Raw genomic sequence first — 27484 nt, forward strand, 5'->3', positions numbered from 1 at the left:
GCTGAGCAAGTCCGGAGCTTGATTGAAGAAGGCCATCAGAAATTGAAAAAGGAACTTAAGGAAGAGATTTACCAGATCTCACCAGAACCAACAAGAGTCTCTGCCATTAGGAGCCGGCGACCCCCAACCAGGGAGAGAGGATACACCCCACGAGGTAACCTCTGGTTTTTCCTTCAGGAACATGGAGAAGACATGAGTAAGTGGGATGGAAAACCCACCTCGTCCTTAGCAGCTCGGGTACGTGAACTAAAAAGAGGGACAACTACCACAAGAAGCGCATCTAGAGTCAACATTGCTCCGGTCTCCCGCACACAGAACTCCAGACGGTACCGGAATGATAATATGACCGATCCTCTTGAAGGGACCTCAGGAACGTATTCATCGGAAGGGAGCAACATGCAACATGACCAGGAATAGAGGGGCCCTGCCTCTAGCCAGGTAGAGGAAAGGGAGAATCGGGTCTTTTGGACTGTGTGGGTCCGATGGCCTGGCACATCTGACCCACAAAGATACACGGCTTTGGTTGACACCGGTGCTCAATGTACTCTGATGCCATCAAGGTATGTGGGAGCAGAACCCATTTCTATTTCTGGGGTGACAGGAGGATCCCAGCAGCTGACTGTACTGGAAGCTGAAGTGAGTTTAACTGGGAACGAGTGGCAGAAACACCCCATCGTGACTGGCCCGGAGGCCCCGTGCATTCTCGGCATAGACTATCTCAGAAATGGATACTTCAAGGACCCAAAAGGACATCGTTGGGCTTTTGGGATAGCTGCTGTGGAGACAGAAGATATCAGACAACTGAGTACATTGCCTGGCCTCTCAGATGACCCCTCTGCCGTGGGACTGCTAAGAGTTGAAGAACAACAGGTGCCAATCGCCACAGCAACAGTGCACCGTCGGCAATACCGCACCGACAGAGACTCTGTGGTTCCCATCCATGAGATGATTCGCAAACTGGAGAGCCAAGGGGTGGTCAGCAAGGCCCATTCACCTTTCAACAGCCCTATATGGCCAGTGCGTAAGTCCAGTGGAGAATGGAGGCTGACGGTGGACTACCGTGGCCTGAATGAGGTCACGCCACCATTGAGCGCCGCTGTGCCGGACATGTTGGAACTTCAGTACGAGCTGGAGTCCAAAGCAGCGAAGTGGTACGCCACTATTGACATTGCCAATGCCTTCTTCTCCATTCCTTTGGCAGCAGAATGCAGGCCCCAGTTTGCTTTTACCTGGAAGGGTGTGCAATACACCTGGAACCGACTGCCCCAGGGGTGGAAGCACAGTCCCACCATTTGCCACGGACTGATCCAGACTGCATTGGAAAAGGGTGAGGCTCCAGAACATCTGCAATACATTGATGATATCATCGTGTGGGGAAACACAGCAAAGGAAGTGTTTGAGAAAGGAGAGAAAATCATCCAGATTCTCCTGGAAGCTGGCTTTGCCATCAAAAGGAGCAAAGTCAAGGGACCTGCCCGAGAGATCCAGTTCCTGGGAGTAAAGTGGCAAGATGGACGACGTCAGATTCCCACTGAGGTCATCAATAAGATCACTGCGATGTCTCCACCGACCAGCAAGAAGGAAACACAAGCTTTCCTAGGCGCCATAGGTTTCTGGAGGATGCACATTCCCGAGTACAGCCAGATCGTGAGCCCTCTCTACCTGGTTACCCGCAAGAAGAATGATTTCCACTGGGGCCCCGAACAGCAGCAAGCCTTTGCCCAGATCAAGCAGGAAATCGCTCATGCGGTAGCCCTTGGCCCAGTCAGGACAGGACCAGAGGTGAAGAATGTGCTCTACTCTGCAGCCGGGAACAATGGTCTGTCCTGGAGCCTCTGGCAGAAGGTGCCTGGTGAGACTCGGGGCCGACCACTGGGATTCTGGAGCCGAAGCTACAGAGGGTCTGAAGCCAACTACACTCCCACAGAGAAGGAAATCTTGGCAGCCTATGAAGGAGTCCAAGCTGCCTCAGAGGTAATTGGCACTGAAGCACAGTTGCTTCTGGCACCCCGACTACCGGTGCTGGGTTGGATGTTCAAGGGAAAGGTTCCTTCCACGCATCATGCCACCGACACCACATGGAGCAAGTGGATCGCCCTCATCACACAGCGTGCCCGTATTGGAAACCCGAATCGCCCTGGGATTCTAGAAATTATAACAAATTGGCCTGAAGGTGAGACTTTTGGATTATCCTCTGAAGAAGAGGAAGAGCAAGTGACTCGTGCTGAGGAAGCCCCACCATATAATGAGCTACCGGAGACTGAAAGACGTTATGCCCTCTTCACTGATGGTTCCTGCCGAATTGTAGGCGCTAATCGAAAGTGGAAAGCTGCAGTATGGAGCCCCACACGACGAGTTGCACAGGCTACCGAGGGACAAGGTGGATCGAGTCAGGTTGCAGAGCTTAAAGCCGTCCAGCTGGCTTTGGATATCGCTGAACGAGAGAAGTGGCCGAGGCTCTATCTCTACACCGACTCATGGATGGTAGCTAATGCTCTGTGGGGATGGCTGGATCGCTGGAGAAAGGCCAACTGGCAGCGCAGAGGGAAACCCATCTGGGCCGCTGAGATTTGGCAGGACATCGCCGCCCGAGTAGAGAAGCTGACCGTGAAAGTTCGACACGTGGATGCGCACGTACCCAAGAGTCGGGCTAATGAAGAGCATCGCAACAACGAGCAGGTGGACCGAGCTGCCAAGGTGAAAGTATCACAGGTGGATCTGGACTGGCAGCACAAGGGAGAATTATTCCTAGCTCGTTGGGCCCATGATGCCTCTGGTCATCAGGGGAGAGATGCAACATACCGATGGGCCCGTGACCGAGGGGTGGACCTTTCCATGGACAGCATCTCACAGGTCATCCACAGTTGTGAGACCTGTGCTGCAATCAAACAGGCCAAGCGGGTGAAGCCTCTGTGGTATGGTGGACGATGGTCAAAGTACAGATATGGTGAAGCCTGGCAAGTTGACTACATCACCCTTCCCCAAACCCGCCAAGGCAAGCACTACGTGTTGACCATGGTTGAAGCAACCACTGGATGGCTGGAGACCTACCCTGTGCCTCATGCTACAGCCCGGAACACCATCCTGGGCCTGGAAAAGCAAGTCCTGTGGAGACATGGCACCCCTGACAGGATCGAGTCAGACAACGGGACTCATTTTAAGAACAGCCTCATCAACACCTGGGCCAGAGAACACGGTATCGAATGGATATATCATATTCCTTATCATGCACCAGCTGCTGGAAAAGTTGAACGCTGCAATGGACTACTTAAAACTACCCTAAAGGCACTTGGTGGGGGGACCTTCAAAAATTGGGAAGTGAACTTAGCAAAGGCCACCTGGATAGTCAATACCCGAGGGTCCATCAATCGAGCTGGTCCTGCCGAGTCTGAACCCTTGCACACAGTGGATGGAGATAGAGTCCCTGTGGTACACCTGAGAGGTATTTTAGGAAAGACTGTTTGGATTAATCCCACCTCAGGCAAAGACAAACCCATCCGTGGGATTGTCTTTGCTCAAGGACCTGGTTGCACTTGGTGGGTAATGCAGAAAGATGGGGAAACCCGTTGTGTACCACAAGGAGACCTAATCTTAGGTGAGAACGGTGTGTAGGTTTCACTGTGTATATATATATATATATATATGTATGTGTGTTTTAGAGTTTAAGAAGGTATTGATTTGGGATAATGTAGATGGTAATAGAATAAGGGGTGGATAATGTCCTGGGTTGCAGTGTATTCTATTACCATCCCCATCAGCTGTTGAAATCAGGTGGGGCAGTGTTTCCTTGCCTCCTCCCCCCAGACTATCTTTCTGTTAATTGCCCATCATTGTCCTGCCGCCTGACTCAGAGATAACTCCCTCCGGATTATCTTCTGTTAATGAGCCTAATCAACACTCTGCCTCATGACTTGTTACCCCATTGTGAGATGCTCCACCCAGAGGGAGGAACCAAGCATCCCAGCGTGGATATAAGCTGAGGCTGAACACCAGAGACGCCGGCTTCCCACTGGATTTCCAGAGGACAGGAGCTACACAGCCACCACTGGACTTCCTGAGGAAGAGCAGACTGTTTTACTACAGGATCACTGCTTCAGAGGACTGCAGCCACCATTCTACCAGACTGCTACCACCACCCTGCCTAACAGGGTGTCAGGTTGTACCTTGACTCTGTCAGTTTGACAGTGTTTTCTTTTACCTTTTTTTTCCCTTTTCTTTAATTTCCATTAAATTGTTATTCTGACTTGGTGCCTCCCACTGGTTTGTTTTCAAACTAGCACATACAGGTTTGTGTATTCTGTTAGACAAATACAATACGAGTGCTCTGCTAACTAGTTGCTCCTACATTACTCATTTGCTTTCCTCCAGGTCCAGGGTTTCTAACTTCAGAGGATGCCAGATGGTCGGACAAACCTTTTCTAGCATTTAAATTTTCTTGTAAATATTGTGAGCAAGAGCAAGAATCGGGATTTACTAAACTAAATTGTCACTGAAAACCAAAAAAATCCATCTTCATATAAAAACTCTACATTGCATGGAAACTTCCAAAGTATTTGCCGTTGAAAAAAACACATGCTTAGTAACATCTCATCACAGAGCTTTACCTCTCCAAAACCAGGCCTTAGCTGTTGCAAACATAAAATAAAATACTGTGAGACAGTGACCCAACAAAACAGTGAGGCTAAACTCAATCTTTGGGTAAACTGACATAACCTGCTCAGACTTCATGAGGAGTTGTGCCTTCTTGTATCAAATGCAATTTCAGTCTGGTTTATTCTGAGGTCTCCAAAAAGATACTGTTAAATCCATTGAAAAAGAAGTCTAGGAACACAGGTAAGAAGCACAGAGACCTGATGCTTCAAAGAAGGATATATTTCTTATATAGAGAAAAAAAATGTAGACAGGCTACTTAGTAAAACTCGAACCATGTCACATTGCATATAAATTACTTGTTTTGCATATGAAGTCTCCTCAATAAGTAGTTGACATGAGGACAGAAGAAGGAAATTTTTCCAACAAAGTATACCTGAAACTGTACACCCAATCCAGGTTTAAACTGGAAAAAATGTGTTATTAGAAATGTGTTAAAGGTGGTTCAGAATTCAGTTTAAATCAACCATATCAAGTATAGAAAACATGTTAGTTTACTGAGGTTAATCTACAGCAAAAGTCAGCCATGACTATTTAACATGGTTTTCAGCATGTTTGTTCTCACTCCCAGCAAGTAATTTTGGTTACTTCTACAGTGAAAACCTGCTATGATATTTTAATGCAACCACTCTCTATGGTTTTATAAATGCTTCAGCTAGGAGAAATATCCTACCACAGCTGAATCTACTGTAGTTTCATAAATATAAGCAGGAGCCTCAGTGTAGCTACAGAGCCTGAAATGAGGAGAGGCTGGATAAGTCAATGAAGTGGCATTTGGGAGTATTAAATAAAATCATATCCGAGTATAGAGACAGTAAAGGAGACTGGCTCCTTCTTAAGAGAATACACTAGTGAAGGAAATGTGAAGTGACGGTGGTAGCCAGACCTTACGAGAATGAGAACTAGGTCAATGTGGAAACTCCTGCTATGTATTCTGTGGTGTTAGAACCTTGATTTCCCAGAAGTTTTACCACTTAATTCAACAATCAGCATTCAGCCCTCATAAAATGGCAAAGACATACAGCTAGAGACATAGCCAAGCACAGGTCAATTCAGGCCAAGATTTCTGCTATAGCATCACTCCAAAAACATTCTGCCCATATGACCTATATTTTTTTCCTCTTGTTATTTTGCCCTAGACCTTCCAAAGGATAAGACTGCTGGTTTTCTTTTCAGCTGAAATTTCTGATAATGTTGCAAAGATTTTCATTTGCGCTTTGCATCACATGGAACAGCTTAAGTAAAAAAAAATCCCTGCTGTTCCTTTACACTTCAGCATGTTAAAAAAAAAACTTCAGGGGAAAAAAAAGGTATCAGATCAGTTCATTAAATCACGTGTAGCAAAGTAATCTAAATACAATTTTATTCTATGGAGGATGAGAAATGGACAAGAGCTAATATGAAAGATAGTGTCAACAGAAGATGGCAAATCAGATTAAACTTTGTACTGTGACAGAGCTATAAAAATGGCACTAACTTTCTAGAAATAAGCATGCGTTTAATTTAAAGTAAATGAATACAGTAAAGAAATTAGGACTTTTCATAAGCCACCTATTAAGTGGGTATCACAAAACAAACAGAAACATGGTGTGAAAAACATAATATTAATTAAATTTTTCTTTATACAGAAAAATATATCTGTACATAGACAAAATAAGAAATAAGAAGAAATATCTTGTTCACAAGAAAATCTAAATAATATAAGGGAAAAAACCACATAAAAATTGAGTAATTGAAACAGAAATTTAATAACTATATAAAGAGCAAGAGATCAATGAAGGAAGATGGCTGGTACATGACAAATGGTTTTGGATCATATACATTTATAGACTAGATTTCCTTTTTCTTAGTATTCAGGGAAAGTGAGAGCAACACGATAGAAACAGAGTTCTTTCCTGAAGGGAGAAACTGAAGACTTAAGACAAACTAATGGTGATGTTTGGGCTGGTAGAGGAGAAATTAGAGTAAAAATAGAAATGGCTTCAGGGCTAGGCAGCCTGAGTTTCAGGATTTTGGAAGGCACAGCACATGGGAGGGAAGGAAAAAGAAGATAAAGAAAGATGGAGAAGGCCTCCTGACCAAAAAATGGCAGTGATGGATAACTCAGAAGAGAGGAGACAACTGTAAATAAAACCCAAAATTAGCTCCCAGAAGCAACACAAAGTATCAAAAGGATAGCTAGCAATAACACAGCATGCAACACACATCCAGCAGCTTTCAATAGATGCATCACCTGTCCCTAGTGCTGGACTTTGGCTATCCTCGGGAACAATCTCAACTTTCAGAGAGATATGGTGAGTAACTGAAATAGCTGAACCAGCCTTCTTAAAAACTCATAGATATTAAATGCCAAACCTGAAACCTTTCTGTATTTTTTAAAGTGTAAGTTGCACAAGATGGTTGAGTTTAACCAGATTAGCTCTCTCTTCATTCTGTGAAGAAATGCTTTTTGTTCCTCCAGCAAAGCTATCTTGGGTCTTTGTTGCCACAAGAAGAAAGAGGAAAGAGGGGATTCTATGAAAACACATAGGGGATCACAGTAAACAGCAAAAGGACCTTGACTGACCGAAAAACCACTGTGTATTCAAATTTTTGTAGGAAAGATGATTTAGCAAAATGTATCTAAATAAATTATTTTTGTGCATTTTCTCTTAAGTCTTCTGATCATTAAAGCAAATTATAAGAGCTTGACAGGAGAGGTCTAACCTATTTTTTCTTGCGGGTATACTAAACTATCTCTATTTAAGTATTGCTTAGATATTAACAATAACAAATAACTTCAGCTCTTTATGGTGTGGTTTCCAAGAAACAGACAAAAATTGCAAGGCCTGAAATCCTGAACCACTTAAAATCTTGGACAAACCTTTTAAGGTACTCAGTCTTACATAGCTGATAAACTTGGTTTTCTCAAAGCACAAAGCACCAAGTACTGGAAGTGAGGTTCTAGTGAAGTGTTGCAAGTTCAGTGTCTATATCCATAAGTAATTTTAAAAAAAAATATTAATCCTTAAATTTTCCAGGATTAGACAGCTTTTACCAAACTGAAACTCAATATTCTCTTATGAGTCCATCTGTATCCTCATCTTAATTGTTCTTGGATTAGTGGCACTCAGGCTTTTGCTGGAAGAAATAGCAAAACCATTGGTTTTGTCTAGTTTCCTTCTTCAGAACACATAACATCAAGATGGCCTCATGAGTCAAAACGAAACTGAGATTTGCTTACAGACTACTAATTTCTTCAATAACATTTTTGTCTAGGCCACCTAGACTGCATATGTGGTGCCTCAGAGCATTCTAAAAGCAAGGGACCTTCTAAATTCCATCACAGCTGCACCATCTGGAATACTCTGATAACCTGGATACAGAAGTAAGAATATCTTCATTAAATCTCCATACAAGATGAGTAATGAGGGCTGCAGTTATGTTGCAGGACAGGTTTAGAATTAAACATTATTTTTTGACAGTATTTTTCTTTTAGAGAAATTCTCTAAGGAGCTGAGACAAGTGCAAGATTCTGCACATGAAGAGAAGAATCACCATGTACAAAATGGAAAACAGCTGACTAAGGCAGTAGTGTTTTAGAAAAAAAAGATAGAAAAGAGAAGTCTCTGTGTACTGTAAGTTAAATAAGCCACAGGTATGCAGTGTTATTTAAAAAAATCCCCAAAAGCACAACAAATGTTGACAACATAATGAATTCCTACAGGTAGCAGTCTACCAAGTTCTTAAAGTAACTTTCCTGTTTAACTTGTCAGTGCTAAGACGTCTTACATCCAGGTTTGGGTGCCTGGTTTCAAAGAAGATAAAGGTAACTGGGAAGAATCCAAAAGAAACCAGTCAAAATGGAAGACAACTCTAGAGAAAAGTGACCTGTGAAAAAGGGTTGAACGGGATTGTGTTGCATAAGACAGAAAAAGCTGCATAAGGCAGAAAAGGGCATGACAATATTTTCAAGTCTACAGTTTGTTACAGAAAGGACATAGTCTGTTCTTGGTCTCAGCAATGGACAGGATGAGAAGTACCAAGCTCAAGTTACTGTAATGTAGATTCCGGTAAGACATTAGGAAATGTGATGTAGTTCCTATCATCGGATATCTCAAACTTTGGCTGACCTACATCAGAAATAACACAGGTTTATCATAATCAGTGGACAGTTGGAGGTCTTATTATCCTAGGATACTTCAAATACAGCTGTTAGGAGGCCATTAGTTGTGAAATCAAAAAATCAAATTAAATAACTGAAACATGCAACATCCAGTCATGGCTGGTTTGAAACCCTTAGCATAACAGCCTTTTCTGCAAGGGTTGAGCATACCCAAGAACATGCTTACAGTGGAGTCCTGACAGTGGAAATGCTTCTTCCCCAGAAGCACTGATACACTGTGGTGTTAAGTATGTAATGCACACAAATATATATCAGTGTATCCACCAAATAGCCAACCAAGGACAGTTTCTGAGGCTAAAAGATGGTCAGCAGAAGAGAGTTGGCTGACTGCTTCTCTGACAGGCTTACACTCCACAGACTGTGGCTCTTCAAATCCATCAGAGCCTCATCTCCTGTGTGGCACTTGCCCACCACACACAGTTAATCAGGGTCCAGAGTCTGCTTTTATTGTCATCTCTTCCACAATTCAGATTCGCTCAGCCTTGCTGAGCTATAGCTAAGAGGTTCCTTTATTGAGGTATTTAGCATAACCACTGGTTTACTCTTAATTTAGCAACATGAAGCCAAAGACTACATGCATCTAAAAGAAATACACTGAAAACCACACATTGTGTTCATGAATTGTCCTTTTGTGCTTATTTTCTAAACAGCTAGTAAGTACATAATAACCACTTTAGCCATTAAAAGGTACTCATGCAAGACAAGCCTCAGCCATTACTCGAGGTTATACTTTGGGAATAATATATTAGGATGTTTCTCATTTTGCATATACTTCTCTATCCAATAAAAAATCTTGTGGACTTCTGTTCATCTTCTGATGGAATGCACACTTTCTGTTAGTCCAGTACTCATTTGTCAGCCATACTCTCAAAAACTCTCATTACTTCAGAAAGTTATTACAATGATTAGACTTCATATTCTCCATACTTTTCATATTTTTGTTTCTATATTTCATGTCATACTGAAATTGTGCACACTTGAGACTATGCTTCTAAAACTGCATTCTTGAACTAACTAATCTTATCAGATGTAAAAGTTTATTTTCTTTATCAATCTAAATATATCTTTAGATAACCGTTTTATTGTCTGGCATGTATTATTTTGCCTTTATCTCTATGGAGAGATGTAAAAGACATGAAGAAATATACACTGCAGGTTGTCCAAATGAATAAATCCAGTTGAAAGTCATAGTGATCAATTCTGTTACTGAGTAATATTCTTATTGTATGAAGCAGGATTTTATTATTTTCACATCATTAAAATTGTAATTTTTTTTTTTTTTGTATCAAGCGTTTTCCAAATCTGTTTGTAGTTCCAGCCTTGATTCTGCCAATGCCCTATATTCAAACAAATCCTGCAATGAGTCTCTAAAATCATGCTATTAAAAACAAATACACAAAAGAAATCCAACACTTATTCTTATTTGTTTCCTGAATGTAGAGATTCCTAGGCTTGTATGTTTTTTTTCTCTACAGACAGTTTCTGGGATGGTTAGAAACGGTTTGTTTATTTGCATGTTTGTTTGAAAATGAAAGCTGAAATTTCACAGGTATTCACATAATTCCTGATGAATTGTATGAATGTTTTCATGCAGAAAACCAGCTATTTTTATGAAACTCATAATGATGACACTATGAGAAGAAAGAGTAACATGAAACACCAATAAAACCCCAAAGTTAATCCAAGGAACTGCAACTTTATATATATATATAGGATATATATACAACAACTACCAGGAGTAACTGTGAGGCATCTCAGATGATACCTTGTATCAGAGAAATTTGAATGTGTTTAGAGTGTTCTGTTTATTAGATTGTCAGAACACTATGAAGTGCTAATTGGAATATTTGAAATACTGTTAGAAAATTATGAAAGGGCAGGAACTAATACCTGTTCTCAACAGAATTCCAAAAGAGAGAAACATGGTCCACAGAGCTTGTTAGCCAGATCAGTATAAATGTATGTCAATACATTCTGAAGTGGTTAGATGTCCTTCACTGCACATAACAGTAATATCCCTAGGCCACAGCTGCAGTATGAGCTTAACTCAGAACTCAAGGCTGTACCTAAAGCTCATCAACAGAGAAACATACTGCAGAGGATTTCAGTAAGCATGAAATGCCAGCATGCCTGTCTATCTTTGAACCAGCACTTGGTACTTGAGCCATTGGGTTATTTCACAGAAACAATAACCAAAGAGAATTACAGCATTGTAGGGGCTACATCACATCCCTAGTTGGTGTCTGCAGTCTACCAGTGTTACAAGGCTCTGGCTGCTGGTATACCCTCATATAGAGCTTTTCAGTGTATCTTATGCTTCTCCACATGCATTGTACCTGTCCTACCTAAAAGATGACAGTTGCCTATTGCATACGTCCCTCAGTGGTGAACATGGTGTGCAGACAGAGTGATTGAGCTTTTACAGTGTCCTGAAGGGCAGGTAAGTTGAATATCTTGGGGACTAGACCTCCCTTTGCAGTGAATGTGGCCATCATGCCCACATAAGAGTCCCACCGATTCCTTCAGGCACGGTTGCCTTCATCCCCTCTACCCCTTCAGAACAAGTTTAGCTCTTAGTTCTCATTAGGCAAATCGGTGAATAATTGCTATTATTATAACTTAGGGGACAAAACTGGTAAAAGACAATAGAGGAATTTTGTTTAATTCTAGAAAGTTGTGCATTTAAATATTTACTACAAGTAAATGTTCCAAGAGGAAATTTCCCCTGCCAAATATTTCTTTCTTACTGGCTAGCTCCTACTGTGTCTGTCTCAGCATGTGAGAGCTTATCCAGTGAATATATAGTACTAAGTATCTTTTGCAAGTAAGTTAAATACTGTCCCTGTCTTGCTTGTTTCACTACACTTGTTTTGATCCTTCCTGAAAAGACTAACAATCTCTACCATCTTTAGGAGATCAAAATTACAACCCAAGATATCAAACATCAGGCAGTCAACAGCATACATCAAAAAATGCTGGCTAGCCAGGTTCTCTTAAGCTAAATTAATTCAGCCAAATTTCAGTAATTTTTTTCCCTTCAGGACATGTGAGCACTTGGACAAACACATAAAAAACTTTGTCAAGGACGGACTACCACTGAAAACATAATCTAAGCTGCTTTCAGGGAGGGACAAGTATTTCAGGACCAATTGCTACCTCTGACTCTCTTCCCCTACTCCCCCCACCACCCCTGAAAATCAACAAGACATCATCATTTGGATTCTGGGGGGGCTTTTTTTTTTTTTCTAAAAACCAAAAACCCCTCTCAAGTGGAATGGGAAAAAATAAAGACTGGAACACCTTTTTTTTTTAATTACTGAGTTCAACCAGGTTAAAAAACTTAGAAACCTATTATGTAGCATTACGTAGAAAAACATATTATAATACCTAAGAATTACACAGCTACTTCGTAGTCCACAAATTATCAGTAGCTCAGTTTTTCAAGTACTGTATTATAGTGTAGGAACAAGGTCTGAGAATCAGCATCTCAGCGTGTTTGTCTGATAGATTTCTACAGATGTCCTAAATCAAAGTAGCACTGCAAATATTTAGGTTTTATAAAGGCAAGTTTTATACCTCTAGCCTTCTAGAAGGTTGTCATAGCTTCTTCTCCAGATCACTGAGTTCAAGTCTACCACCTCATCAGAGTGGACACATTTTTGGAGGAGCCATAATGCAGTGTTGCCAACACTTGTAAGAATCTGTATTTCTCTTACAGCCCCAAATTCCTGTAGCTGTCTTGAAAACTCCATTGTTTTGGCCTAAAAGAACTTCCAGTCCCTGTGGGTTATCCAGAAAAGACTAAATATGACCAACACAACATAGCATCTCTAAAAGCTAAGTACACAGACCTCAAGGAATATGTAGCCTTAAAATATTATCATTAAATCAACTGCACCTTCTGCCACAGTACCATGAACTAGAACTGCCTTGAAGTACAAATCCTTGTATGCCTTTTCTGCTTGAGGCTCTCCTTCTTCCCTTCTGTCTCTCCATCTCTCAGATGCTACTTTTGCAGGATATACTGGCAATGACAGCTAAGCAGCACACCATTACAACAACCTCATCAGTTCTGCTGTGAATCTGTTCAGTCTTTGGGAGAAGCGTGCTGCATACAAGTGCATCTGTCTGAAGCACACAAAGAAATCAGAGTTCCTAGTACTTTATGCCAAGGTCTTACATCCACCTATGAGTCTCCAGCTCCCCTTCATGCGGTGCTCTTTTATCCAGTTTGCAAGGCATCACATCCACCATTAATCAGCAGATAAAACTGGAGCCTGCCTCAGAGAGAAGGTAGGAGTACCCTGGTTTTCTCCTCAGTCCTGTACTGTTTCCTGAATCTCTCTTTGCAGTATTTGTGGCCCATTGGACTGGAAATCATTAAGAACAATGAAAAGTTCAGAAAACTACTGTTGGTGAAGAAATTTGAGCACTCAGGTTATTATACCTCAAATCTGGATTTTGTATTAATTCTTTTAACCCCAGAAACAACTCACCCTCTCTGCATTTCAGAGCAGGCATTTCAAAGGGAGGACTGAGGTTTAAATCAAAACTATGCATGGGACTACCCAGGCATCTCATTTGCAACAAAAGACCAATCCCACTTAAGTGGAAGTGTGGACACGTGGAAGGGGAGCAGGCTTGCAATCTGCACTCCCTCACCCAGACCCCGCAGGAGCCGTGCCTCTGGGGCTGTGCCCGTTGCCTTACCCTAGAGACAGGCTCCATTCTCCAGGGCAGATGAATGGTATGTGTGGCATCAGCAGCACAAGGCATGCTGGGGCAACACATGGAGGGAAGCTGGCAACTGTGTGTAGCTGCTCCTGAAGAACCTGGAAATAAGGGTGGAAAATACAGACTAAAAAACCAAAATGTACAGAAATAGGATTCTCTTCTGTTTGTATAGGGATGCTTAGCATGCAACCATTTCTTTGGCAAGTTTGCTGCACTGCATTAATAATTCTTTGACAAAGTTTGAGCTTTCCCTCCTCCCACCAAGAAGTTTCAAAAACCTAAACCAAATTAGGTGCTCCAAGTTTGTTAGAATTTAAATTAAATCCAAACACAATGCAGAAAGCATCCTTTCAACTGTTCCATGGGGAGAAAAGTAGCAAAGTGAACGTAAAAACCAAAAATATTAATGTTTCCTTATTCCCTACTAATTGCCTAGTCTGGTTTAGAGAAAGCTAAGTGATTCAAGAGTACTTTACAAACACCAGTCCTCTTTGAGCAGCATGTAGTGCAAGTTAAACCCTGTTAGCTCTAAAGCCAAGACCTCCTAGAACAGGTACCTAGCACGGGGATCCAAAAGAGTGTTATTAGGCATCTAAAGATCCTCCTTTTCTGCGTAATCTGGGGAGCTCCTGGCCCTAGGAGACCACAGGGTGCCTGCCTGAGGGAGTTAAACAGGGTCACCGATTTAATGTGGATTCGGAACCCGACTTTGGTCCTTTCGCAGGATTATTAGGGCAGGAGGAAGGGCAAGAGGAGGAAGGGCGGACCACGGCTCCGTCTGCAACGCACCTCGGCCGGGATCAGACCCGCTCCGGGGGGCCCCGCACCGGTTCTGCATCTCCGTCCCTCCCCGGCCCACGCCCGGGCTGCTCCAGGAAAACTCCTCGGGACATCGTCACTCTCCGTCGGCCAACTCCATCCCAGGCATTTCCCGGCTCAGCGTGCCCGGCTCCCCCGCCACCGGGGCAGGGGACGGAGTCCCGCGGTTGGGCTGCGCCCCTGGGGCAGCCCCCCAGCCGGCCCCCGCAGGGGCTGCCGTGCCGCCCGTCCCCCGCCAGCACTCACCATATTACAGATGGAGGCGATGTTTCTGACAGTCATTAGTCTAAAGGTTGCAGCGATCCCACACCGCCATCTTTATAAGGTGAAAACAGCCCCGCTCATGGTGGGAAGAGCGCAGGAAGGGATAGGGGGCGGCGGCGGCTCCTGCTCCGGGGCTGGGATAAAAGCAAGAGGAGGGGACTGCACAGGCACCCTTCGCGCCCGCAGAGCAGCCAGAAGGACGGACCCTCCCGGCCTCCCTCCTCCGGGCGAGTGACCAGGGGCTTCAGCAGAGCGGGGAGAGCGGCCGCATCTCCGCTCCTTCCGCCTCTGCCTCTCGCACGGTCCGCAGGGCCCCGAGCTCCCGCTGGAGCGCTCAGCCGCGCCTCTGCGCCAGCCGGCACCGCGCTAATCTCTCCCTTCCTCCTCCTCCTCCTCCTCTTCCTCCTCTCCTGGCGGCTGCCGTCGCCGCTCGCCGCTCCATCGCAGCGCCGCGCCCGCTGATCCGCTCTGACAGCGCCGGGGAAGGGAAGGGAAGGTCAGACGCAGTGCCCGGCACGGGGCACCCCAGCGGGCCCGGCGGGGCGGCCGCCGCCGCAGCCAATGCGCTGCGGGACCGAGGGGGCGCGGGGGGGCTGCGCCCGCCGCCCCTCCGGACGGGCCCTCCGAGACGGGCCGTGGTGCTTTAGTCTCCGGGCCTGGAACGGCCACGGGGCTGCGAAACCCGGCCTCAATGCGTACAAAACCATACCAGCAGGCAGTAGGGTGAAGGACAGGGAGGCAGAGTGCAGGCAGGAGGACGTGGATGTGTGGCAGTGACGGCAGCACTGTGCTTTGGGACATGCTCAACCCACCTAATTAGAGGTACACAGGAGCCCAGGTACTGGCAAAACCCAGAACAGTAGGCTGGAATGTAATTTACTGCCCACAGTCGGTGCTTTATATTGCCATTCATGCAGATAACATCTTCACAAGTGCTGTGTTAGGGCTGTGTCTGCACCACACGTGCAAGTGTTCACTCACAAATTCCCAACATGTGGCATTTATACAACACGGTTAATGTAATAATTTCAGTTTCTCTTCAAATACAAGCAAGTCGAGGCCCATGCCTTTCTCCAAGGTAGAGCAGTGTGAGTATATTAAATTTACACACATGATAATAGGCACAAGGTTGTTAAATAGCTAACACAGCAAATCTCTGAGAGAAGAAAGAACAGAGTTCAGGTAGGGCAATCCTCATCTTAGAATTCCCCTTTCCTTAGCAGAGGTTGCTTCTTTTCAGCAGGAGCTTAAGGCCCATTTATTGTTCCTTGGATATACTGAGGAGATCTTTCAAATGAAGAGAGAGAACTACGAACATTACAGACATCTCTGCTCCTAACAGCACCTGAAGTGTGGCACGCTAGCACTTCATGATGCTAGAATAAAATAATTTCAGCCTATAGAGCCTGGATCCACAGGCTTTATTTACAGGAAACACTCTGAAGTCAGTATTTTTTAAAATTATTATTTCAAAAGAAGGTCTATGATTACTAGTAAAAATCTGGCATCAGCAGTAGCATCTAAAGATAAATTCTTGCCCTGACAATACTGTTAGGTAAGTGGCCTCAATCCAGCTCATTGTGGACAAGTGCCCACGTTACACAAATGGTATCAAATTTGGCATTAGTTGGCATCCTGTTGACAGCTTCAGCAAAGAAACTCAAAATAGATTTGTCACAGAGACAGAACTTTGTTTCCTCAGTAAGTTGGATTAGTTATATTAAATCATTGCAGACATTCAAAATACAGGATGGAGAAAGATTTTTGGACATAATGGAGTGAAGTCCTCAGGGCCACTAAACTGCTTCATAAATCCACAGATCACTATGCAAAAGAGCCATCAAATAACATCACTGAGAAAAAAAATAATCTTTGGTATAATTCTATTAAATTCATGGTCTTACATTATGTGTGAATTTGATCCCAAGTGTTTAATTTGCTTAAACTCAGAGGACTGGATTACACATAATATGACAGGTTCTCTTGACATAGCCAGGGAAAATGGGAGTTAAGCTGACATGTCAGGACTGAAGCAATCAAGGTCTGATTAGTTTCCAGTGCATTTCTAAGTAGCCTGCAGAGACTGGACAGTACTGCACTGTACCTGGTTTTTAAACTCTGATTCCTGTTATTGCAGAAGCCTAATCATGTATTCTTTGCTGCAGCCTGCTTATTCCAATATACTGTGGAGAATCATACCTGCTCTCAGTGAAAAGTTATGGAGCAAATGAATGGGTTTGAAAGGTGATTAAAAATTTAAATGAAACAAAATGCAGTATCTAATAAAGCCATTTGCTTCACATATATTTTCATGTCAATAACATTATTTCTGTAATACAAACCCTGGAGAAATCATAGAAGGTGTGAAAAGAAAAAAGAAAAAAGTGGTATTTTCATAATTTTGTTTTTGTCAAATGCCAATTACTTGATTTCACGGTAAGTTTTCAGTTGTTTCTGTTCATTAAACTTTTTTTTTTTTGATATAAAATTAAATTGCTAGTAATTAAGCACTTATTGGTTGTTCAAAGAAATATTTGTAAATATGCACACACATCATTCTGTAAAGAATTCAGTATCATATTCCTTAATGCTAATATAAATACTTTCATTTAAAGGTGGACACATTTCTTGTCTTATTTCTGAAGATTAATAATAAAAATAGGGAATAATATACAAGTGTTTATGTGTCAGTTTGACAATAGTCTAGCACTGTCTTTTTTGCTCTTCAGACATATCAAAACAGGAAAGAGGAAAGAAACTTTCATACTTGAAATGGACTGGTGCGTGTTTTTGTTTTCTTCTGCTGTTGTCATTTTCTGGAATAGAAACTTTATTTCTGCAGCTGTTTGAAGATAAAAAAGTGCTAAGCAATGCAACAAATGTGAGTTACAAACCTTATAGGAACTGTATAAATAAAGAACAGTGCACAATTGTTTCCACTCTAAAGCATTGCCCTATCTCTTTACAACAAACAACTAACCCTGTGTTTCTTCTGAGTGTTAGACAAAGAGAAGGAAAACAAAGGACTATTTATAACCTAAGAGTGCTTATATAATTTCTGCTGAAAGGTCAAAAAATACCTCCTGCATTTAATTTTAGATCCGTCTTGGTCTCATCTGGTTTTACACTTGAACATTTTTATTTCACTACATAAAATATGGACTTATTGTAAATATCCTCTTTGGCTAGCAGAGGCGTGGACTTCCATAACATTTTCCATCTGACTTTTTCAGAGTGTTTTGCAAACATTCACTCAGACTTGTCAAATTATTGGGTGGGAAGTTAATATTAGCTTATTTTACAAAGCAAGAAAATCACTGGCAGAAATTTAGTGACTTGTCCACAGTTACACAGGAAAGTTGGTAGCAAATCTGATACCTACAATATCTGCTCATTCCGTGCTACAAAGAGGATATTGCATTTCCTCTCCAGAAATCTTGGAAAATTCCACAGAGGGTTCATTTATGTTTTTCTTGTAATAAACTTGGGTCCAGAAGTGGGTAATCATCAGTCAGTTTTGCTGAACAAATGTTTGGAACAGATCAAATTGAGGATATATTTCCAGCCAATTAAAAGGTCATTTTAATGGAAAAGGCAGTTAAAACAATACTAAGGTTTTCTGGAAGCATGGAAAATATGTAAGAATTATAAGAGAATTCAGATTTCTGAAATACTTGCGGTGCTGACAATGTAGGTTTAAAATTTTACAATGTTTTTAATATGTTCTGTATCTCATATTAAATTATATTCTACCAAAAAACAGCAAAATGGCAAATGTGTAGACACAAGAATGAGAAATCAGGATTTTCCATGAAGCTTGGCCTCACTTCAGAACAGACTGGCGGCTTCAGTACAATGCCAAATGCCAGCTTGTAGCCTATGGATTGAATCTGTGGCACATGGCTCATAGCAGGTCCATGGAAACCATTCCATCTGCACCTGAAATTCTAATGGTAAGAGTAAGTTGTAGTCCATGAAAAATTCATAGAAATCCATAGAAAATGTGGAGAGTCTAAAACCAAAAAAACAACCCAGCTTTGGAACAACTAGCCCTCCTTAAGACTGTCATCTTCAAAGCAACCCCTACCCAACATTTTCAAATTATCTGAGAAATTATTTCTCTTGATTCAAAATACTGTAAAACTTCATATTTTGGCAACAGTATGACTTGTCATTCTAAAGATAAAGCATGGAAAATAAAACTGCACTAAATTGATCCCCGAATCTTGCCTACTTTTTGCTAGTATAAGCATTTTACTAGTTGGCAAGTAGAGAATAAAATATCTTCATTTTTCTCAGAAAATGCTACTTTACAGAAGAAAACAAAACACATTTACAGCATCTGACATCATCATTTTTGGCCAGACATCAGATCTGAAAGCCCAAAGACAGCAGAGTAAGATAGATGCAAATACATTGATGTCAATGTACCAAAAGTTGACTGCGTAGATACAAGGGGTCTAATAGATCTCTAGTGAAAGCCATTAAATTCTATTCTATGAAGAGGCTATTAAAGCCTCTGCAGTCAGTTCAATGTTGATAATGGCCTAGAGGTGTGATTATCTCATAATGTCTTACTTGTGCCCTCTTCCTCCTGCTTAAATGTGTTTCAAATACACTGTGTTAAGAGCTTGGAACAGTGACAATAAGAGAACGTCACTGTATTGCTTGACCAGTTTAAACAATATTAACCTTCCCCACACTCACTACTCAAATAAAAACATTCCTGCCTTTCCAGGAGGTAGAAGCTTGAAGAATGGCCTCTTTCTCAGGTATATTATTCAGCAAGGGAGCTCACTAGCAAACTTTACTGGCATTTTTCTTACCTACACAAAACGTGCTTTAAGGTGGAAAAATACTATTTAAATTCTAATCATACATACTGGCTGGGCAGAGATAACAAAAATTTTAACCATGGAAGTAATTTATCAAACAAAAAGAGACGTGCTGAGCAAAAAATAACAGAAAACTGAAGTTTCTGACAGAAATGTATTGCTATTTCTTCCTCTGGAAAGGAAATAATAACTATGACTTGCCTTCCTCCTTCCCAAATATTTTATTTTTAATTTTTATTCTATTTTACAGGCTCCAATTTTAACTCACAAACATTCTGAGGACAAAAAAACACAAAGGACAGATAAGCTGCAAGTGGCATTTAGTGTATTTTCAGCATGAATTTAAAATAGCCTTTTCATTTTATTGAATTGTGCATAAATTAATTAAATTACATCTTTATTACATTACCATATCAAAGTTTTAACCAAATTACATATATATATATATATATATATATATATGTATAAAGCACTGTTATATTCCAAACCTGACAATTATTTAATGCCACTGAGTACTGTAATCCACCTGGAAAAACTGATGGTCACAATGAGGTTTTACTTGATGGATTTTCCTTCATATCAGTGTGGAGAAAGACAGTAAAATTGAAATGAAACGTTTATGACAATTGCAAATTGTGGTAAACTCATTATGTTGTTAAACAAGTGGTTCTCAAGAGTCTTTCTTCTGAGAGATGTGTCAAACCAGTGACTTTGAGACTTAATTCTTGCATCTGACAGAGAGACTTAGCTGTTAGATAATCAGAGCACCAACCTTCAAGATTTGAACAAGTTAGTTGAGCTCATCCAGCTCCTTAAAAAGCTCAACACTAATCTACAAATAACCAAGACATACTGCTGCCACCTCACTAATTTCAAAATGCCATGATAATTGAATTTCCTACAAATTCTGCTCGTGATCAGGCCAGTATTTCTCCCGGTTAGTGATTCAGGTTAATCTCAATATTAACCTGTACCCTGATCCACCAATATTGTGGTCTTTCCCACAAGTCCCCAAACTGCCCAGGTTGTAGGCAGACTCAGTGCCCAGCTGAGAAGTTCATTCAGATAAAAGTTACATCCCACAAACATGGAAACAGCAGATCTGCCTGCAGCCTTGTAGCAACTCAGTGGTTACAGCATTTTTCCAGGAAATGGGATAACTAACCTTCAAGTAAAGAGGCTCAGATTCACATCTGATCCTTGCAGTAATTTATTAAAGGACAGTTATTTTATTCTATAGGAGGGTTTGGAAAAGGATGGACAGGTCAGGTAGACTCTGCGTTCCTTCTCTTGAAGTTGTGCCATTATCAGACACAAAAGTAAGTTTCATGGAGCCAGAGGGAAGGCAAACAATACAAACTTTGTATGGGGAAAACAGAAGAAAGCTTGTGAGGGGCAAGAAGAAGGTGTAGGATTATGTGAATGATTAAAATGGTCACCTGGGATGGATACTGATCACTGGTTTGCTGTGGTTTGCTGGTTTTCTGCGTGAAAGAAGTGCCTGTTTACATTCTATACTGGAAAAGAAGAAACCAAACTTGACATATATTCCACTGGCACGAGTGGTAAAATTTTAAAGGTTGGATGCCACTTCATCTTTTTGACTACATTACAAAAAAGGACTGACTTAGGTGTCTGACTGCAGAAAATAGTCGTTGCAGAGTAGCCCACTTGAAATAACTTGAAACTACATGTCTCACAAATATATCTCCAGAGACTGATTTACCTAGAGTCCTGAGACAGGTTTTGAATCTTGATGTATGTACAATAAACTTAACTGGCAGAGGGTTAATCTGCAACAATGTTTTGAGTATCAAGAATTAGACAGAGGAGGTAACTAGAAGTGGTATGAAACAATTTCTAGAGTCATCCCTTGATTGCAACTATGTGACTGTTTCAGACTGAATCAGATTGGTTTAGATCTGTTGAGAGTAACTTAAATACAGAGTTCCGACAAGGGAGAGCAGGCAACTCGGTCATCTTCTTTCCACACATTTACAGGTGCTGTGCTGATAGGAACTCGGCATGAGCAAAGACATACTGTTTCTCACTGAGGCAGGAAGCTATGAATTATCAGCAATATACACACCTTTTTGAGAAGCAGGGACTTGCATTCAATTCAGCTTGGACAATGCTCTCAGGCACAGGGTGCGATTTTTGGGGTGTCCTGTGCAGGGCCAAGGGTTGAACTCAAAGATCCTGATGGGTCCCTTCCAACTCAGTATATTCTATCTTGTGCTGTGACTCCTATCTACCAGCTTTGCTGGGCAACATGCAAAGCCTCTGTGTTACAAATAACTAATTCCCTGTTCGTGCTAATCTGCTCCTACTCACTCCAAAACCTCTTAGTAGCATCCCCAGTCAGGCAGCACATTTTATCTGGGGCAGAGCAGCAGCAGTGCCCGGCACCGGTGCTGAGCGCTGGCTCGCAGGACCGACCTGGTGCCACCGTGTCACCCCTGACGCGCAGCCCAGCAGAGGGGCATGTGCTATACGTCAGGGTATTAGCGAGGCTCGGGGCTTTACCTCACCATCCTCACAAACAGCTCCTAAGCCCCCTAAGCAGGGCTTAGACAGGAGTTTAGACAGAGATCAGAGGTATTTAGTGCCTCAAAAACCGCTACACAGCTGCTACCTCGCACCGAAGACACTTTGGTTTCCCCGTGTTAAGGACCTCCGGGCACCCAGAACTTGGCCTGGGCATGAATGGACGAGCACGCGAAAGTCTTGCTCTGACCTATGGGGGCTGAATGAGCGCCGCCGGGAGAGCGGCTGAGCAACCGCGCCAGCACCTCAGCCCCGGAGCAGCTCCTGAGGCCCTCTGCGGCAGCGAGCTCGGCCGCCCAGCCCCGCCCCGCCCCACGAGGGGTCACGCGCGTTGGCCTCGCCAATAGGCAGCGGCGGCGGGAGCGCGTGGGGTCTCGCGGGAGCGCGGGGCGCTATTTAAGGCGCGGTGAGGCCCTACTCGCCCTCTCTGTCCGTCGGACGTGGGCGTGGTAAGGTGGCTGCGGCCGCGCTCCGGGGAGCAGCCCGCGCTCTGCATGGTCCGGCTGTGGGCCTGGGGTTGGCGGGGTGGAACCTACGTTGCTTTCCCTTCACATCTTGCCCTCTCGGAGCTTGGCGGTGCTCCGGAGAGTCAACACAGGGGGATAGAGCGGCTCTCCCTCACTAAAACCCAGTGCGGAGTCCTCCCCTCCGCCCTGCATCCTGTCGTGAGGCACAAGTGGCCCCTCCCTCCATTCCCCCCTCTGCCCCCCAGTCCCCTTGCTGCCCGGCTGATGCCTCTCTTCCTCCGCAGTGTGTCCCGAGGTATCGGCGAGTCCTTCAAATGCCCCCGATGAGCAGGAGGCCGAGCGCGGCAGGCCTGGGCAGGGGGAAGCGCTGGCAATCTGCGCGCACACCTTTGGACGCCTATGGGTGAGGGGCACACCGAGCTCATCACTGCTCTTACAGCCTGGGACTGGAAAGAAAAGTCTTCGGTCTTCTGAAGTGGAGGGCTTTGAATCCTGAGACGTTTTAGAGACAAGCGGACACATAGGGGTGCTGCCCTGTGTCTCTGAGCCAAAATAACTGTGTACATTTGCACTCTCCTGTTGTTGAATCGCAGCTATTGAGCTTGCACAGACCTTAAATCTGAACCACTGCATTAATTTAGTTTTTTTATAGGCCACATCAAGAAAATTGCAGTTGTAACCTGTGGTGTTAAGTGTCTGTAGGCACTTAGGACTTGGTCTCAAATGGACTTAATAACTATTCAAACAAAAAAACCACCCTGATTTCTTGGGCTTTTCCTGTAGTCTCCTAGCCCACCAGTAAGAGTGTCTTTTGATGTTTCTGAGTTGAGTGCTGTATAACTTGTAATAAGGTGTGTATAATCTGTTAGCAGACACAAGGTAGCAATGAATTGTATGGCAAAGATTCAGTCAAATCTGAGCATTTATAGCTTACTTTGGTAGCATCCACGCTAAAAGCAATTTAGACTTGAAAAACTTGCCATTGTTTCTGATTTAAAGTATATTTTAAAAGATGTAAAAAATATGTTCTATGTAGTTTAACTGGGCTAATGGAACATACTTTTTTGACAGATTCTTTTGCTCTAGGTTTTGATTTGATAATGAACTTTTTGTAAATGACTTGTGCAACTTCATGGAGAAGTACTTTTAAAATGTCTGACAACATAGTAGCAACTCCATAGAATATGGCTTTGAGAAGGTCTAGTTAAACGTTATTAATTATAATTTTACCATTTTTTTTCTGTGTTGTTTTAGAGGCCTCACTTAGCAACCTCATGCATGAAATGTTCTAGACATGGTTAATCACACCTAAATGTGAAACAATGCTCAGGACTTCTTAGGAATAAATAATGCCTTCTGCTGGAAGGTAAGTGTGCTCTTGTCTAATGATAATTGCGGATGGTTTTTAATCTTGCTCTTTGATAATTTACAAATTTCAAGCAACTTTTTAATACTTCTTGAGCAAATGGGAAGTTTAGATCATCTTAGTTAATAAGGAAACATTATAATATACTAAAATCTACTCCCCTTTTATGCTTTGCCCTCTTAAGTCTGGCAGTGTCTTAAGTGGCCAATACAGAGGGGTATAAAAGTTCTCTCGCAAACCCAGAGGTGAGGTTGAAACTCTTCTTTGGATCATGCTTAGGAGGAACACATTCATAAAACTGCTGAACTTCAGAAAGCTGCTGAATCAACTATTAATAGCTTGTAGGAAGATTTTGAACTGTCATCTTGTTACAATAACTAAATCTTAACATCACTTTCATGTAAATATTTTTCAGGTTTCTCAAATCTGTTTGTCAACCTATGTGATAAATGTCTTGAGTGAAGAGTTCCTTGTAAATTGTTTGGTCTCCAAGTATGTAATGTGAAAAGGATTATCCGATGATAGTGAATGCATTGTCTTCTATACCTAAAGGAGCTTAATTTACTCCTTGCTGGAAAACAAAACAAAATAGCTTTGACTGGTGAAAAACTTCTGTGGTAACTGTTAGAATTTTATATAGATTTAGCCAAAAATAAATAGCAAAAAAATCAGAGGAAAGTCTGCTTATTCTAATATGGCTGGTCCTCTGGAATGAAATCTGCGCTAGTGATGCGGGAAAAGAAAACACTGTCCTGTACAAATAAAGTAATTTGTTTTGAGAAATTGCTCTGACCTAAGGGTTAGTGTCACGTAGAAGGTTCATGTAGCTCAGCCTTAGGGCAGTTACCTGTTTTGTTTGTGTGTGATGCTGAGTGCAAGTTAAATAGAACTTCTTTTACAGGGATGAAAACAGCATGTGCCTGGACTTGAACTGACATTAGACATCAGTTTATGATTTCCTGAGTGGATGATTTCTGACTTCAGACAAGATGATTCCAGTTGTCACCTCTAAAGTATTGTCTTGGAAGTAGAATTGAGACAAGCGATGGCTAAAATTATGTCTTCAATGATCATGTTTAAACAGGCACCTCGCCATTTGTTGAAACAGGTTTCCTAACAAAAACTACTGTAATTTGACTGTTTGTGGATTCATTGAAATAAAATATGAGTATGTTAACAAAAGTTTGTGTTCTGAAGGTTTCTTGTTAAAGTACTTCCTGTATGAAGACTTATGGTTCATGGATGTAAGCACTTTTGTGCTGTCACACAAAGATTTTCTTGCCATGTCCAAACTCGTTAAATTTACTAATCCATTGAAAAGGCCCTCTTAGTCTTTTATTCTTTGTATCTGAAATATTCTTGAGTTTTCTGCAGTATTTTGTAATGCAAAAGCACTGAGATCAACCAGCTAACTCCCAAGTTATTTCAAAAGGCTGTATACGTTTGCATGTTCTCTACAAAAGGATTGTCTCAAACTATGAAGAACAAGTTAGCAAGAATCCAGTTCCTTGCCTATTTTAAATTAACAAGGAAAATGTTGCAATATTCCATGTAAAGCACTATCAGTGGGAAGGTCCTTGAAGGGGAAGATCATTATTGTTGAGCGATTGAAAGCTTGTATATGCTTTTCAGTAGCTCATGTATTGATATTAAAAACATTTCTCTTAATGGTGGGTCTTAATGTGAAGTAATTTCGTGCATCCTATTACTGCCAGTGTGTGCTTCTCTAGAATGCTCAAACAAGGATATAAATACAATCAGAAGTGGCTGTCAGGTGCTTGCCACTGCCTAGACAGGAGAGTGGGTTGGTGTGGATTTAGGAACAAGCATGCATATATTTACATATACATGGTCAGATTTAACCCTCATCTAGCCAGCAAGTGTTTCATTTTACCTTTGCTTAAAAGTACACTAAAAAGGATGAGTATTTAGTGATCTACTTGTGGCCGCCTAGGCTCACCTAAGTGCTTCTTTTCCTCTGGACTTGAGTTTTAATAGACAAAACTAAATTTGAAGGGTATACAGAAGTACTTTTTCTTCATGATACTAAACTGACAACTGTCCAGGTCCTCTTATGAGAAACAATAAACCATTCCTTGTAAGTCTTGTCAGTTCTATAGACCTTTGTCTTCTGTAGCCATGCTTAAGGATTAGGTTTTAGTCTATTAAGTCTTGCATTATGGGGTTGTGGTTTTTTGTCTGTCCTGTGCAAGATTTCTGATTTGCTTCTCTCAGGTTCAGTGTTAATTGGTGATTTCTAACCAGTAAGCTTTTTTACATTTGATAGTTTGACATGATGTTTTTAGTGAGCTGTCTATACTTCCAGAACTTTCTGAAGGAATCAGAAGCTATCTTAGGGTTGGAGTTTTCAGATTCAGTTAAATGGCGTTAAATTCCATCTGCTCCTCTGTCCACAAGGATCTTGTTAGAATTGAGATCTTTTGGAGTCTGCAGCCAGGGTTAGTTCTGAGTATTCTGGGTTGGTTTTTTTGTTTTTTGTTTTTTTTTTTGTGGTTTCATTGCTCTCTACTTTCCACTTTTTTTTTCTTCCTTAAAAGGAGACATGTCTTAAATTTCAAGAAGTTTAATATAGAAATATTCTAGGATCTACCTCTTTCCGTTACTGACAACTGAAGTTCTGTTTTGTGTCAATATGTCTGATGCAGAAGATAAATTTTTCACGTTAGTGGCTTACACAGTATATTGGCACTATGGTGTAAAAGCCTCCCAATAGAATTGCTCTGTTAGTGAAGTAATAATTTGCTGTTGTTTTTCCTGAAATACTTGTGTGCCGCTAAGTGACAATGCTGCATGTAAGGTCCAGCCTTTGCTGCTCTCTTCTTATGAGACATCTGGTTAGAAAGGCTAATGAAAAGAGAGTCCATTCTAGACATGATCTACTATTCTGATTTCACACAGCATAAATAGAATGTTTAGTGGGTTTAGTACATCTGGAGAGAGATCAAGAATGAAATAAAGTCTACTTGAGACTCCATGGTGAAAACTTAATGTTTCAGCAATCTTGTTCTTCAAATAACCAGGCAAACTTAAGGCATTATTCTTTAAATACTAAACTGGTTTAATGCAATCAAAGAAGAGATTGTATTTTCTATTAAAGAAGTATCAAATTATTTCACATATTTATAAGCCTTATAACTTTTTACATTTAGCTATTTGTTATCGTTCAGTGGAGGCTATTACTCTATGCTGAAAGCTCATTTTGAAGAAACACTGGTTGGAATGATAAGTCACTTGAGAGTACTTTGTTCTATGACTTCTCATGAGTATTTATAAGAAATCTCTCCCCAATTAACATTGGCTTGCTCCTATCCAATCTACAGGCTTTTTGGAATATAAATATGTCAGTTCAGGCATCACTCACCTAGCTACACTTATGATATGTTATGTTAAAGTAGTGAAGAAAAACAAAGGGATTAGTGTTAGTCTAGGTATATGAAGTAGGTCTAAACCTGGTAACTTCATCAGTGTAAATGAGCTCTTTCACCCTGACCTCCACCTTGGGGGACTATAGGCTTGGGGCTGTGGAGTTCACCAAGAAACCTGGTTTGTTTGATGAATGCTATCCTCTAAGTGGAGAGATAACATTGCAATTTTCCATTTTGTTACTCACTGGAAA

General features: G+C 41.8%; 1 protein-coding gene, 1 long non-coding RNA gene and 1 other non-coding gene across 6 annotated transcripts in view; 2 read left to right on the plus strand and 1 right to left on the minus strand.

Annotated features, from left to right (window-relative positions):
• Positions 1-15176, minus strand: part of USP46 (ubiquitin specific peptidase 46) — a 68080-nt gene extending 52904 nt beyond the window's left edge. Inside the window, exon 1 of one of the 3 annotated variants that reach the window (XR_004240027.1) lies at positions 13526-13622. Coding sequence is in view for 2 of the 3 variants with exons in the window: in XM_032108004.1 (XP_031963895.1) it covers positions 13526-13606 (81 nt within the window). In the remaining variant the exon portion in view is untranslated. Of the gene's footprint in view, positions 1-13525; positions 13643-14614 lie in introns of those variants that run through there. The other 2 variants (XM_032108004.1, XM_032108005.1) reach the window with 2 other exon arrangements.
• A 7189-nt stretch (positions 15177-22365) lies between these two features.
• Positions 22366-25029, plus strand: LOC116444471. Of its 2 annotated transcripts, XR_004240333.1 has the most exons (4): positions 22366-22463; positions 22766-22884; positions 23736-23847; positions 24749-25029. It is a non-coding gene; the product is annotated as an uncharacterized LOC116444471 (long non-coding RNA). The 2 variants fall into 2 exon arrangements; XR_004240332.1 differs by lacking the exon at positions 22366-22463 and having other exon boundaries at positions 22470-22884.
• Positions 24019-24137, plus strand: LOC116444879. The gene has a single exon (XR_004240567.1). It is a non-coding gene; the product is annotated as a small nucleolar RNA SNORA26 (small nucleolar RNA).
• Positions 25030-27484: the final 2455 nt, after the last annotated feature.

This window comes from Corvus moneduloides, chromosome 5 (assembly GCF_009650955.1).
Source record: "Corvus moneduloides isolate bCorMon1 chromosome 5, bCorMon1.pri, whole genome shotgun sequence".
Classification (NCBI taxonomy): Eukaryota; Metazoa; Chordata; class Aves; order Passeriformes; family Corvidae; genus Corvus; species Corvus moneduloides.